Here is a 15,516-nt window from a genome sequence, read left to right on the forward strand (position 1 = left end):
CAATTCATGATTTAGTCATTTGTGTTGCTGTCTCTGGATTGTGGGGTCCTGGGTTTGATTCCAGGGTGGGTCACATATTTTCTTTGTTTGGGCATCTGCATGTTTATGTTGTCCTAATTATTTCTTCTTGTTTATGTTGTCCTAATTATTTCTTCTCATCTTCATTGACATCCAAGCCACTAGTGTCAAATAGAAAGACTTGCACCAGGCAGCCGAACAACCCCAGATGGGATCCCCTGGCCAATAATGCCACACGATCGTTTCATTTTCATTGTTTCATATCAATCTACAGTCTTCCCGCTAAGTAATATTTTGTTGTTTTTATTGTTATTCATAAATCTGACAAAATTTTGTATTTATGCAGTGTGGTAATGTTTACAAATTGTATAATGACTTTTCTTTCAGTGAGTTCCTTCACAAAAGGAGAGCAGATGGTTCCAGTCCTGAACGAGTGTGGCACACATTGTGCTGTATTTGGAAACCATGATTTTGGTAATTTAAATTAATGCTTGCTGAGATGCTAAATTTTACAGTACTAGCAGAACTTAGTGTAAAGCAACCAACCACACGAGTAAAACTTAGTGTAAAGCTATCTACCACAGGAGTAATTGTGAGGAAGATAATTTATTTAATTGATATTAACAGGGATGATAATTTACTGGTCTACAAACTTTTACAGTTTTGGGAAGTTCATTGATTAAACACAAACCCAAAGTTTGTACTAATCATATTGTGTTGTTCAAGCAATGTAAGTTTTTACACAAAACAAGTTGCATGAACACAGTAATCATTAAAAATTACTCAGTGAATGAATGGCTATTTTGAGCAGCAATGTCTCCAGCTTTTCACCTTGACAGTTCCTTGATAAATAAAATGTTATTTATATAGTAGCCACATTAACTGTTGTTTTAGCTTTCCAGAATTATTTTCCACCATATTCATATTTGTAAAATGAAATTTGATTGCCCCAACTTGTCTCTTGGCCCTGGTATTATATGCAGAGCCTTTACTTTTATCTCTTTGGGGAAAAAATTATTACCAAAAGTTACCAAGAGGGAAAGTACTAAGTGTCTGAAAGCAGCTTGGAATTAATAATCATTATGTTGAAACTGGAACATGTTCACTGTCATTATTATGTTGATGTGTGTAATTCCCTTTGACTACTCTCTTTATCTACCTGTACTATATTTGGAAAGTTCATCTGAAGATAAAGAGATTGGGAGCAAATGAAACTGAATAAATTAATTTAAAAAAAATATTAAAAAAAAGCAGTGGGCTGTTAATGTGAGCCAGTCAAAGATACATTGCAAAGAAGCAACCGTTTTCTGAAAACAAAAAGTGGAATTAATCTTGTTTAACATGTTGACCAACATGCGGCCATTTGTGGTCACAACAGAATCACATGCCTGACACCATAAGGCCAGTGGCAGCCACAGCAGAGCTTTATGCCTAATGCTATGCGCCTGGCCTGGCAGTGAAACATGTAACTAAGCGTGCAGCAGCCAACATGTTCGTGTAAAATACCAACTGTAGATTGTTTTCTGTTATTTTGAGGGATGAAATGTGAGCAGAAACAAAATGAAACCACATACCTGTCACATAAGAAGCAAACGATAAAACTGCAGTGGTGTTACCTCTCAGAAAGTTGTACTTTGTGTAACAAGATAGGAAAAGTCTTCTGTTTGTTGGGAGCCTCCGTGCTGGCACCATGGAATTTGCATTTGCAGATAATATCTATTGTATAATTTATAGCAGATTTAAATATTAATAAGCTATATTCAATAAAATTAAGCTATACACAAATAAATCCAGAATACATGTGATGAAATTTGAGAATAGAACTTACTCTAAAATAATTGTGATGGGGATATGGCAGTACATGTGAAGAAGTAATGGGTCATGGGAATTCACTCCCATTATGGGCACAAGGCCATAGGCAAACAGTTCATTATCAACAAAAGAGTCCAGTGTTTTACTTAACATTATCGTCAGTCAGTGGCCAAAGAGAACAAAGTGGTTGAAACTGAAACTTCGCTGATTCCTCTGCCAAGAGGCAAATACAAAATAAGTGATAATGACAAGCTTAAACATTTATGTTCAAACCACCAAATGGTATTGTTTTGGGTACCTGAGGTATCAGAGATGGCTGTTCCATGTAGCTTATGATAGTTAAAATCTTCTCGTAGAGAGCAGTCAAGTCCTTCAACTAGAGCACCAACTTCCCACAGGCAGAAACAGGAAAAGGGGGAAAAGGAAAACATTGCCATTAAGGATCCTGTGCGTGTCTTAATGAAGATACACCAGTTGACACTCCTATTCTGTGATGCTGTGCCTTCCATTAGAAAGATGATCTTAGTTACATGGCTGAATGTGAAATGGAAGAGTTTCTAAATGATGCACACTGTCCTTACACATCCTCTACCCGATGATATACAGCTATCTGTGGTATCAATGCATGTATCTTTCAGTCACAATGTGAGTGATTTGTGTCTCTCTTTGAGGCCTGTGACTAAAACTGTAATAGTGTTAAGAATGGAGTGTACTTAACAAGGCAAAAATGACAAGGTAGAGTTGTCCTGCAGCTATTGGAATGTAATGGAAATAGGCTGAGAGTTCACTGTTAGATCATTTTTATGCATTAGCAGCCATTCCAGAAGTATTGAAAAGTGGAATGTTAGGCTCAACCATTCAGCAGTGTCAGAACAAAATAGAAGTAGACAGGATAAAGTTATATACAGTAGTAAGGCACGCAGAGTTCACAAGATTAATCCAAAGTTTATACCAAGACAGTACACAGTTCTTTGATTACCACACAGTTTGAAGAAGCAAGAGATATTGATGCTGCTAGATGAGAACATGAACCAGGCCATTTTAGACTGACCTTGTCTTTTTAAAATCTTAATCTTGTTATGAGGCTAATGCCATTGGCCAGCTTCAGCTGGTGGTTGTGCCAGTGTTTGTACTTTGGTGAATGTGCCTTCTAGTGGGCATGTCCCCAAGATGCGGACCTGCGCTCATAATACCATGGTGGTGATAATTCGTTAGATATGCCACAACAAATACTTATTAAACTGAATCTTCCTGGAAGATTAAAACTGTGTGCCAGACCAAGACTTGAATTTGGGACGTTTGCCTTTTGTGGACAAGTCCTCTACAGACTGAGCTACCCAAGCACATTTCATGACCTGTCCTCACAACTTAACTTCTGCCGATATATCAGCACACACTACTCTGCAGAGAGAAAATTCATTCTAAATATTAAGCTATCTGAATACTTGATTTTCTTTTCCTCCTCCTCCTCCTGCGTTTTGTTCGCTTCCCCCCTACCTTGTCATTTTCCCTTCATGGAGCCTTAGCTTTTCAGGCTTGTACCATAATCTGCCTTAAGACATAGTAACTGACATTGTCCTTACTTCAGATCTACACATTCAACAAAAGTTTGGGGTATTATAGAGTTTACTACAATGCATTCTTATAGTATGTGGTCTGTTCAAAAAATTCCAGAATTTTGTCCACAAAATTATTCTACGCTTATCTTTTACTTATTGTCCATAGCCACCTTCAAAATACTCTCCTGCGCAACTGACACACTGCTCCCAATGCTATTTCCACTTCTGGAAGCAGTCTTGGTATGCCTCTTGCTGGATTGCACAAAGCACTATCTGTGAGTTTTGTTTTATGTCCTCCACCATTGTAAATTTTCATCCTTTCACTGGGATTTCCAACTTTGGAAATAAAAAGAGAGTCCACAAGAGCCAGGACTGGAAAGTACAGAGGATGAGGCAGCATAGTGATTTTGTTTTTTTGTGCAGTACTCGCGCACCAATAGGGATGTATCTGCAGGTGTGTTATGATGCAAGAGCCATTGAATTGTCTCACTGCATTTCAGGCTGTTTCCTTCTCACATTTTCTTGCAGGCATCGCAACATGTCCTGATAATACCATTGATTAGCTGTTTGTCCCTGTGGCACAGATCCATGATGAACTAATCCTTCAAAGTCAAAGAATACTATCAGCATGGCTTTGACATTTTATCTGACCTGATGAGCTTTTTTTTGGAACCTTTCCTGACCTGTTGTGAAGATTGAAACTTGGTCTCATCATAACAATAGACCAACAACTCATTACCAGTCATGATTCTCTTAAGGAACATCTCATTCCCTTTTGCGTGATCCAAAAGCTCTTCACAGGTTGGGTGGCAAAGCTCTTTCTGGTCTTGACTCATGAGCCGTGGGACAAACTTTGCAGCAACATGATGCATTTCAAGATGCTGTTTCAGGATTTTTATGACATGATCCAGCAGAAATGTTACATTCTTCTGCAATCTCTTGGACAGTCATTCTTTGATTGGTATGCACAATTTTATTGATATTCCTGGTGTGAGCATTGTCGGAAGATGTCGAAGGGCGTCCTGAACAAGGCTCATCTTTAACTTCCTTCTGGCCATTTTTAAACCATGCGAACCATCCACAACACTGAGTACAGCTTAAGCACTCATCACCATAGCTTTCTGCATCATTTGGTATGTCTCTGTAAAGGCTTTCTTGACTTTCATGCAAAATTTAATGGAGATTCGTTTCTCCTCTAACTCTGCCATCTCAAAATTTGCAAACTGTGCGACCCAGCAGTCTACTCATCACAGCACTTAACAATAACTAACAGACATACAGCAATGAAACTTCTGCCAGTTACGCATTAAGCATAAGCGTTTGCAGGGATGAAAACCGCATTTTGCTCCAATGCATTATTGGCGCGAAATTACAAATGATCCGAAATTTTTTGAACAGACCTCATACATCCATTCAGATTTTGTACAATACAATATTAATGAAATAAACTTAATTCTTTCTGAAAATAAGAACAATTTTGGTTAGCTACAAAAAATCATTACAAAACAAAGCAGGCTGTCTCCTAAGTGTACATCTTGAAAACAAAAATGGTGGAAATTTTTGTCTCATAGTGATGATTGTCAGTCTTTAGTAGTGAATATGTTCTCCCCACACACAGATGAGTTGCTGCACTCTGCAAGGCATGTTCTGGATGAGACGACAAGTTTATCTTCTGGTATGAGGTCCCACACCTCAATGGCAGCTTCAGTGAAGTCCTGAGGATCATCAGGTAGATTTGGGAGTTGTGCAATAGTGTCTTTCAGCAGGTCTCATACATGCTCAATTGCATTTATGTTTGGGGACTGTGCTGGCCAATGCATTCAGTTGATGTTGCATCGTTCAAGATACTGAGACACTGCTAGAACATGGTGCAGTCTTGCATTGTCATTGATGAGGATGAAGCTGTCACCTACTTGATGTCTGTTGGGCCTTTCAATCATTTGTAGTACCTCTTGGAGGTATCGGAGACCAATCAAATTGTTGTAGATGGGAATTAGAATGGTCTGCTGTCTTATCATTATTGCGGCCCAAAACATTGCACTTCCACCTGCAAATGAATGGACTTTCTGTGCATATCGGAATTCCTGGTGTCGTCCAGCACTTCTCCAAACCTTTAACACATCTAGTGTCCAGTTGCAGTCCTGATCTCATCAGCATACTTGACATTACTCCATTCAATGTTGATGTGCAAGAGCCCAGGCCCTTCAATTGCATCAGTTCCGTTGGTTCACTGCAAAACTTCTCATTGGTCTTCTGGAATGAAGGCCACACTGATGTCGTCTTCTACACACTGTTTGGTCTGAGATACGAATCCCTGTTGCCTGGGAAAAGTCATTAACAATATTTCTGGAAGTTGATCTTGGCCACCTGCACGCCAACAGTTGGAGGAAACAATCCTGCATTGGTGCTGTCATAAGAGGGTAACCACTGCAAGTTCTGTCATTCACATTTCCCATCTCTCTACTTTATCCACACCTTAAACACAACACTTTGAGTGACTTGTAACTGATCAGTAATATTTTGCCGTGTATGACCTGTCGGAAGTAAAGCCACGCCTGATTCTATCAACATGTTACTGCTATCAACATGTTACTGCAGTGCTAAACACAAACTGAATGAAGCTGTTGTTGATACTTGACTGGTCACGGTGTGCCGCTGTGGCACTGGTATCTTTACGTGACTAGGAAATGACAACAAAGCATGCCAGTAGTAAACACCGTCCAGTATATGGGCTGTAATTTGATAGTGCATGAAGTGCCTATGTCAGCGAGATCTCTAGTATCATAGACTGCATTTTAAGATAGTATTCCAAACTTTTTTTGAGCAGTGTATCTGTCTCAAACACTAGAGGTGTTACCCACTTCAGCACTGTTACAGTCATTCTTTCTCACTGAAAACCCTTTATCATGCTGTTCATGGTAGCACATCTCAAGTGGCAGGTCTATACTAAGAAGACCACTTCTCAGTCTGGATCCACTTTTCATATACTGAGTGGTTGTAATTAAACTGTTGGTGTTCTGAGTGCTGCAGTGGAGGTTGTATACACTGCAGGACACTGGAACATTGTAGGTATGTCCATTAATTGGTGCGCTCATGGAGTACGCAAAAAAAAAAAAAAAAAAAAAAAATGTTCCACATTTTGCTACAAGGTGGAAATATGATGCTGTAAACAGTCAGAATATGATGCGCACGCAGGAAAAGGGGATGAATGATGAAACACATGATAATTATGGTTCTGGCATGTTTATTAGTATATCGTCACAAGTTTCAACACGTGTTCAGTACGGTCTCCTTACTCGACAACTTGTTGCGTGCATAACATGGCATAGTCGACAGTTGCTTGCAGCATATCTGGTTAATCTGAATGATGTGTTACACTATGATATCTTTCAGATAACGAAGAATCTGACTACATCTCTGATAGACACAGTCTTTCAGATGTCCAGGGAGTCTGGAAGGCCACATGTCTTCAAATTACCTAGATATGATGCAGTCATTACCAAAGGTTTCTTGAAACAAATCTGATCTGTGGTGTTGCCCCATCTTATATATTAATAGTGTGCAGATACTGTTGTGCTCTTGGAAAGCTGGAGTCATATGTTGCACAAGGAGGTTGTTACAATGTGTAGATGTCACTGTACACGTGACAGGCCTGTCAGACATCATCTCCTTGAAGAGAAATGGACCGAGATTGAAGGAGTTTGTGAGACCTCACCACTCAATCACATAAGCTGAATGCAATGGATGTTACTGCACATGTAGCAGAGTAGATCCCCTTATGTGACAGTTCTGGGCATTAGTGGCACTATGCAGAGTAAAATGTCCATTGTCTGTCCAATGAACATTCCCTGAGCACGTCATCCATTTCCATACTTGCCAGAAAAGAGAAGGGCAAAGTCGCAGTGTTGTAGCCTATCTTGGGGCTTCATTTGTTGCACTTTCTGAATCTTGTAGGGACACTAGTGTAAAATATACTGCAAAATCTTTTGAAGTATTGACCACAGGAGAGACAGTTCCCATGATGCAGCTTGAACACTAGCTGCAGAGTTTGCAGCATGTGCTGCACAGTCAGCTACAACTACAGCAGATCCATCAACAACTACTGTGGGAATGAGCCACTTACCTCTACACTACCTAATTCAACTATTGCTTCAAGTTTCTTGATTTTATTCTTAATCCATTAATTGACATGGGGCTCTTCACAGCTATTTGTGTTGGAAATATTCTTGCTATGCGGTGCTGCTATTGTTGCCATTCTGATAAAACAACCAGCTTAACCGTTTGCACCAACAATCACTGCACAGAGGAAATCAGCATGCATCACCAAGCAACAAACAGCATACTGATGTCAAAATAGGAAACAATTTACATGTTGACTGCGTACAGAACCACATGTCCACCTGGTGGCAGAAAGTGGAATTATTGTTTATTTCTGCGTAATCGGCAAATGCACTGATTAATCAACATACTTTAAATATTTCAGCACCCTGATATGTATAAAGTCTGCACTCACAACACTGTCAATGTAATTATGACCACCCAATACAACTGTCACGCGAAAGAACTCTGCCAAGTTGGATTTGCTACAGTGCTGCCAAAACAGTCCATTGAGGTATTAAGTATGAATGCAAAGATGCCAGCCATGCTAAGGAGTTACATGCTACCTTGATTCTCAGAGACAGAGAAAGGTCTACTCTGTAAAATGTATCATTGCTAATTGCCACAATACCAAAGCAGTATACAGAAATGTTGTTCACTCAGATGATTATTTTTCTGCATTATGGTTACCATGAGCAAGGATATACTTTTCTATTATAGAGGAGGATCAGACATGACTTTGGTTTTATCTATACACAACATGTTGTTCATATGGAAACTGAATTTGGAATTGTCTGTGTTGTAAGATGCATTTTCTGCTCTACTTTATTTATTTACGCTGGTAGTCCCAATTCTATAGCGGTCATTAATCCACACTGGTTCCAAATTCTGGAAGGCTCACCCGCATCTCGTGGTCGTGCGGTAACGTTCTCACTTCCCACACCCAGGTTCCTGGGTTCGATTCCCGGCGGGGTCAGGGATTTTCTCTGCCTCATGATGGCTGGGTGTTGTGTGATGTCCTTAGGTTAGTTAGGTTTAAGTAGTTCTAGGTTCTAGGGGACCATAGAAGTTAAGTCCCATAATGCTCAGAGCCATTCGAACCATTTTTTCACCATCAGTTATGTGACATGCCCTTACTGAATGAAACAGAAAAACAAATGGAAAAATTAAATCAGATATACATTGTCAAACAATAAAGAAATTTTACTGGATGCAATGGCCTTAAAGTACTTCAGCATTTTAAGTGATCTTAGATGCCTAGAGAAAAAATATTTATGAACATGTAAAGAAACAGATTCATGAGGCTTGAAATCAGAAATTGTAGATTATGACAATTTATTTAAGAAGAGTACTATTGCAAGAACAAACACGATTTATGGGATATAGTATTTTATAGAGCAGCATGTAGGGCACAATGAAGTACAGGTTGTGCAGAGCACTGAACACCTTCACTGGACGACAGTAATACAGGTTACAGAATAGGCCAATCACTCATTTGAGATCGCTTAAATAATACTGTTTCTTTAGTGGCTCACCAGAGCACAACAGGGTCCGAGCCAAGGGGCCTCTATAACCGGCCTCTGACTGTATGGACATGCCGTCTTGAAATAGTGTGTGTCATGACTGAAGATATATCACTCCTCCTTCTGAGGGGGCGGGAAAACCACATACACATATAAAAACATTAGGCACAGGAATATACATGGTACAAAAAAAGCAAGGTACAGAAAAGACAGATTGGTATAAAAAAAGCAATGGTACCATAAAAAAGCACTTATCTCACAATCCACTGAGATTACAAGTCATGGGAAACACCTATGACGATACTGACATCTGTGTCATTTACCAATGACAGCGGCTGCTTCAGCATGTGGTGGGCAGTCTCTGGCAAGTAGGGGTGGAAGTGATGAGGGGGTGGGTTGGCATGCCGTCTCCCCACTCGTAACAGGCCATAGGCCAGGACGAGGGTTGGCATCTCCATAGTAATGTCCTCATTGAGACCAGCACTCGATGTTGGCGGTGTCAACAGGGACGTCAGAGACAATGGTCACACAGGACCCAGCAACGGGGCCGGCGGTGGCTGCGGCATCAGGTGCAGCGGGACTGCACCAGCGACAGCAGTCAATGGGTGGTGCAGACAGTGATCTGACAGGCAGCGACTCCCACTGCGGTGTGAATCAGACCACCTGCAACACAGGAACAGGCATTGACGACAAAGGCGGGAGTGGGGGAGGCAGTGGGCCCTCTGGAACAGACCGTACCATGTATGGCCACAGCTGGTCAGAGTGACAGGACAACTGCCTGTCAGGAGTGCAAATGACACACAGGCACCAGCCCTTATGATGCTCGATGATGGCAGAACCCAGCAGCTGAAACCATGAGCCCAGGCAGACACATAAAGCCAGAAGCATCACAGAGCTGGCAACACTGGTGGACACAGTGTTGGATGCAGCAGGTGAAGGAGGGTCTGTGGTTAGTATCAATAAAACAGCTCCACTGGACTCTTGTCCCTCTTTGGAGTGTAACTCTAAAAATGCCCTAAAGCAGCTTCAGGGGATCGGCCCGATACATATTTTCGCATCCGTGTTTTAAAAGTTTGAACCATGCGTTTGGCCTCACCATTAGATTGAGGATGAAATGAGGGAGCTGTGAGATGGCAAACATCACTAGCCCAACAAAAAGATGCAAATTCTTGAGAAACAAAGTGGTGGTCATTATTGGTAACCATGGTATATGGAAATCCCTCTTTTTTTTAATTGCAAAAATCTTAGACATGGCCAAAATATTGGCTGCTACAGATGTGGATGGATGACGTGCCACATAGGGAAACACGGAACAAGCATGCACTACAATTAGACAAAACTGACTTAGGAAGGGCCCAGGTAAATTGACATGTAGATGCTCCAATGGACACTGTAGCATCAGCCAGGGGAAATAAAACACCCAAGGGGATGCTGGCTGCTGAGCACAGTGAGCGCAAGTGGCAATAAGCTGTGGAATGTCCCCGTCTGCGTCCGGCCAATACAAATACCAGGGGGCCGCAGCCTTGGTGCGAGACGTTCCCCCTTCAACAACATGCAGAAGTCACAGTACATTGTGGCATAAGGAATCACAACCCAGGGAGCAGTATCCTCTGTAGCTAACAAAAGAACTCCTTCAAACAAAGAAAGGCAATGCTGGAGGGAGAAGTAATTACACAAGGGATCTGAGGCATGGCCCGGGGGTCTTTCCAGCCAGCTGTGCTGCAGAAAGAGAGGACCTGACTAATTACAGGTTCCATGTGCTGATGCTATCATGGCACCATTTACCACATTCAGGTTCTCAGTATATAAATACAAACAAAACAACTTGTCCTGATCGAATGCCAGGTCTGGCCCAATCAGAAGGCAAGAAAGGGCATCGGTGTTTGCATGTTGCGCCGTCAGCCTGTAGCGGATCTGATAATGATAAAGGGAGAGGAAGAGAGCCCACCCCTGCAAATGATGCCCTGCCTTGTCCTGCACAGGTGTCGAAGGGATGAAAAGAACAATCAATGGCTTTTGATCTGTGATTAAATGGAATGTAGAACCATACAAGAAGATGTGAAATTTTTTGAGGGTGAATACAATTGCTAATGCCTCCTTTTCAGCCTGAGAATACCAATGCTGAATGGGAGTTACACTCTTAGAAGCATAAGCAATGGGTCATTCAGACCCGTCTGAGCATTTATGTGCCAACACCACAAAAAACACCGTGCTGGGCCACGCCTGTAGCCAACACCAGATGCTGACTAGGCTGAAAAGTGGGCAGTCACAGGGCAGATTCAAGCTAGAATTAAACAAAGAGAATGCTCAGTCGCAAGCAGGGGACTAGAAAAAAAGCACACTTTTACACAAAAGCACATGCAGGGGCTGAGCAACAGTGGATGCATCAGGTAAAAACTTATGGTAGTACGCAACTTTACCTAGAAACATCTGCAGTTCCTTAAAGGTGGTCAGCTGTGCCAGTGCTGCAGTTGGGTCAACATGGTGATGCAACGTCTTGACCCCCTCCCTTATGTGAGAAACCTCAAAATCTAGATACTCAATTTGCAGCTGCAAAAATTGAGATTTGGCATGATAGCACTTGAGGCCTGCAGATTGGAAAACAGAAAAAAACGATTGGATGTTTCTAAGATAGTCTTTTATGTAAGTACCCAAAACAACGATATTGTCAAGGTAATTGATGCAGCCGTGCATAGGGACTATCAGCAGTTCTAAAAAGTGCTGAAAAGTTGCGGGTGTGCTAGTGACACAAAAGGCAAGTGTTGGTATTGGTGTAGCCTGAAAGGTATATTGACAAGGAGAAGGCGTATAGTGATGTTATCCAAGGGGAACTGGAGGTATGCTTTTGACAAGTCAGTCTTGGAAAAGTAGTTGCCACCAGATAATTTTGCAAGCAGCTTGTCAGGGCAGGGAAAAGGTATGTATCTATCATGGACTGTGCATTAATTTGTGACACAGAAGTCGCCGCTGAGACAATGATTATCCATCGGGTTCTTAATGATGACCAGTGGTGTAACCCATGCACTGGAAGAAATAGGATGAATGACATTAAACAGTCTAATTTGGACTTGACGCAGCCGCACATCGCGACAGGCATATGCTGCACCTGGGGGGGGGGGGGGGGGGGGGGGGGGGGACGAGAACGGGTGGACCCTTCCGTGGTACTGTGGAAACTGGTACCACTACCAACCTCAGGGGAAAACAGAGAGCAAAGGGACACCACTTGTTGCTATGGAACTTGATCTGGCACTAATCTACATCATCGGCAATGGAGGAACCAAAAGCATTAAACGCATCTAACCAGAACAGGTCTGCAGTATGGGAATGATCCACACCAAGGAAGGTGAGAAGGCAAGCAACATATTTGTAGGAGATGGAAGCGGGGAACTGGTCTAGGATTGGAATCTGCTGTTTTTGTAGCTAATCAGCTTCCATAAAGCCTGTGTGAGGGGAGGAGTGTTGAAGTCCATGTGCATTTGTGCATTTACTGAACTCACTGCAGTTGTGTGTCCACTTGCATTTTTAGAGATTTATTAAATACACGCAACTCAATAAACAATTTTTTCGGGGAGACACTCATTGTAGAGATACAGTTTATGTCCATTGGTAATACTGTGTCCACCACGTTTGAAGAGGGGTTACACACCAATGTAATGTGGTGTTTCTTTTGAAAGCATGCAACATGCTCATGTTGGATGAAGCGGTATGGGGAAGACGAAAGGGGGGCATGTGGCTGCTGTTCTGACACAGCCCGTTGCTGCTCTGGCTGTAACCAACCCTGTCCCATGCAACATTGAGTCGAAGATTGTACTGCTGCAATGGCTTCCGTCAGCTTGATCACCTGCAGTGTGGCTAACAGGGGTTGACTGAGCAACTTCCAATACTTCCCCCCTTGCAGCAATCTGGTTGATTACAGCCCGTGAGACTTCAAAGACATTGCTGCATTGATCATGTCCTTAAGTGTCGGATTCTCACATTGAAGAGCTTTTTCACAGAATTCCCTATCCGGGGTCAGACGAATAATATCACACACTACGTGATCAGTGTAGGATTCATGATGAATACTAGTGGCAAATTTATGACAGTGGCTCAACCCGTATAATTCTGCATCCCAGGCTTTGTAAGATTGGTTTGGGCATTTCTGAAAATGGTAAAATTCTACTCGCTTTGCAATGACATGCATTCTGTCATGGTAATAGTATGATACAAGCTTGCAAATTTCATCAAATGATAACCTGGCCAGGCCTTGCAAAGGTGCAAGTTGGCACAACAGCTTATAAACGCACAGCGAGAGCCAGGGAAGAAAGAAAGCCCTACACAGATTTGCACTGCCCACACAAAAACCTTGAAATATTGGTGTAACCATGTCTCGCAGGAGTCCCAACCTTCAGCCAATTCATCATATGCCAGAAAGAGCGATTGTTGTGCTCACGGGAGAGTAACCTGCCGCGAACACTCAGATGCCACATGATTGATAGCGGTGGTGAAAGCCTGCTGCTGTTCCGCAAAAGCTTGCTGCTGGTGATACATTGGAGTACTTCTTCCATCGAGATATTTGTCTGGTGACTTAGCACTGACAGTAAAATGCATCAGGAGTGAAGCTACATCACATAGGGAAGTATACTGGTTCAAAAGCAACAAGTTCATCATCTTGGAAAATGATGAATATACATACGAGATTTATTCAAAAAATTCCAGAACAGTTGTAATTTCCCACCAATGGTGTGTTGGTGGGAAATGCAGTTGGCATTCCTGCACAAGCCTGTGTTTAATGTGTAACTGTCAGAAGTTTCATTGTTGTATGTCGGTTAGTTTCTGTTCAGTGCTATATTGAGTAGAAAGTTGTGTAGCACAATTTTGAGATGGCAGAATTAGGGATGCAACACATTCACATTAAATTCTGTGTGAAACTCAAGAAAACCTTTATAGAGGAACACCAAATAATGCAGGAAACCTACAGTGATGAGTGTTTAAGCTGTACTTTCTTAATTGAAAATAATGGTAATATACTGTCCATTTGTCTTCAGCTATGATTGTTTTCCTTGCTGTGATTTATACTTAACCATGTTCAATCACTTCTCAACTTTTGTAGTTATCAATGTTACTGGTCTTTTTAAACTGTGTTTGTTGGCAACAAACTTTGTAAGGGACTAATGCGCTGCAAGGCTGTTGTTAGGTTGTCCAACTGTTTAAAGAACTGTATACAACTGGTTCTAGAAGGCATGTAAAAGTCTAGAGGAGGCCTTTATCCAGCAATGGATGTCAGATGTTTGATGACGGTATATATAATGTCTAACCTCTCTCCATCCTTTTCTAACACAAGCTTATAGTCACTCTAATTACCTTTTCATCATGGGACAGTAAATCACAGTCTCCTTTCCCTTACACACACACACACACACACACACACACACACACACACACACACACCTGTGATGGAGAGTACATCAATGTCATATGTAGATATTTATGATCTGTAGCAGTGATTTATAGAGACATAAAAATCATTCCAAAATGTTGTGTCATTATTCCCAAACAGCTTATTTATAATGCAGTTCTAACTAGTTTCATGGTTTTATTTAAGTTTTGTAAAAGTATCTAAAATTTAACTGCATCATATGCATAAATTAAAATGTTACACATTTATGGGTCTCTTTTCCATTTATACAGGATGGTCCATTGATAGTGACTGGGCCAAATATCTTACGAAATAAGCATCAAACGAAAAAACTGCAAAGAACGAAACTCGTCTAGCTTGAAAGGGGGAACCAGATGGCGCTATGGTTGGTCCACTAGATGGCGCTGCCAAAGTCAAACAGATATCAACTGCATTTTTTTTAAACAGGAACCCCCATTTTTTATTATATATTCGTGTAGTACGTAAAGAAATATGAATGTTTTAGTTGGACCACTTTTTTCGCTTTGTTATAGATGGCGCTACAATGGTCACATACGTATAAGTATATGGTATCACATAACATTCCGCCAGTGCAGACGGTATTTGCTTCATGATACATTACCCATGTTAAAATGGACTGTTTAGCAATTGCGGAAAAGGTCGATATTTTGTTGATGTATGGCTACTGTGATCAAAATGCCCAACGGGCGTGTGCTAAGTTTACTGCTCGGTATCCTGGATGACATCATCCAAGTGTCCAGACCGTTCGCCGGATAGTTACATTATTTAAGGAAACAGGAAGTGTTCAGCCACATGTGAAACATCAGCCACGAGCTGCAACAAATGATGATGCCCAAGTAGGTGTTTTAGCTGCTGTTGCGGCTAACCTGCATGAGAATCGGGAATCTCAAAAACTTCAGTGTTGAGAATGCTACATTAACATCGAATGCACTCGTACCATATTTCTATGCGCCAGGAATAGCATGGCGACGAGTTTGAACATCGTGTACAGTTCTGCCGCCACTAGGCACAAGAGAAATTACAGGATGATGACAGATTTTTGCACGCGTTCTATTTAGCGACAAAGCGTCATTCACCAACGGGTAAC

General features: G+C 41.5%; 1 protein-coding gene across 3 annotated transcripts in view; it reads left to right on the forward strand.

Annotated features, from left to right (window-relative positions):
• LOC126278552 (mannosylglucosyl-3-phosphoglycerate phosphatase) overlaps positions 1-15,516 on the forward strand; it is a 207,180-nt gene that overhangs the window by 23,777 nt on the left and 167,887 nt on the right. For all 3 annotated transcript variants that reach the window (XM_049978739.1, XM_049978740.1, XM_049978741.1), the window contains one exon: positions 406-492. In XM_049978739.1, coding sequence (XP_049834696.1) covers positions 406-492 — 87 coding nt within the window. The remainder of the gene's footprint in view (positions 1-405; positions 493-15,516) is intronic.

The sequence above is a fragment of the Schistocerca gregaria genome, chromosome 6 (genome assembly GCF_023897955.1).
Source record: "Schistocerca gregaria isolate iqSchGreg1 chromosome 6, iqSchGreg1.2, whole genome shotgun sequence".
NCBI classification, from domain to species: domain Eukaryota; kingdom Metazoa; phylum Arthropoda; class Insecta; order Orthoptera; family Acrididae; genus Schistocerca; species Schistocerca gregaria.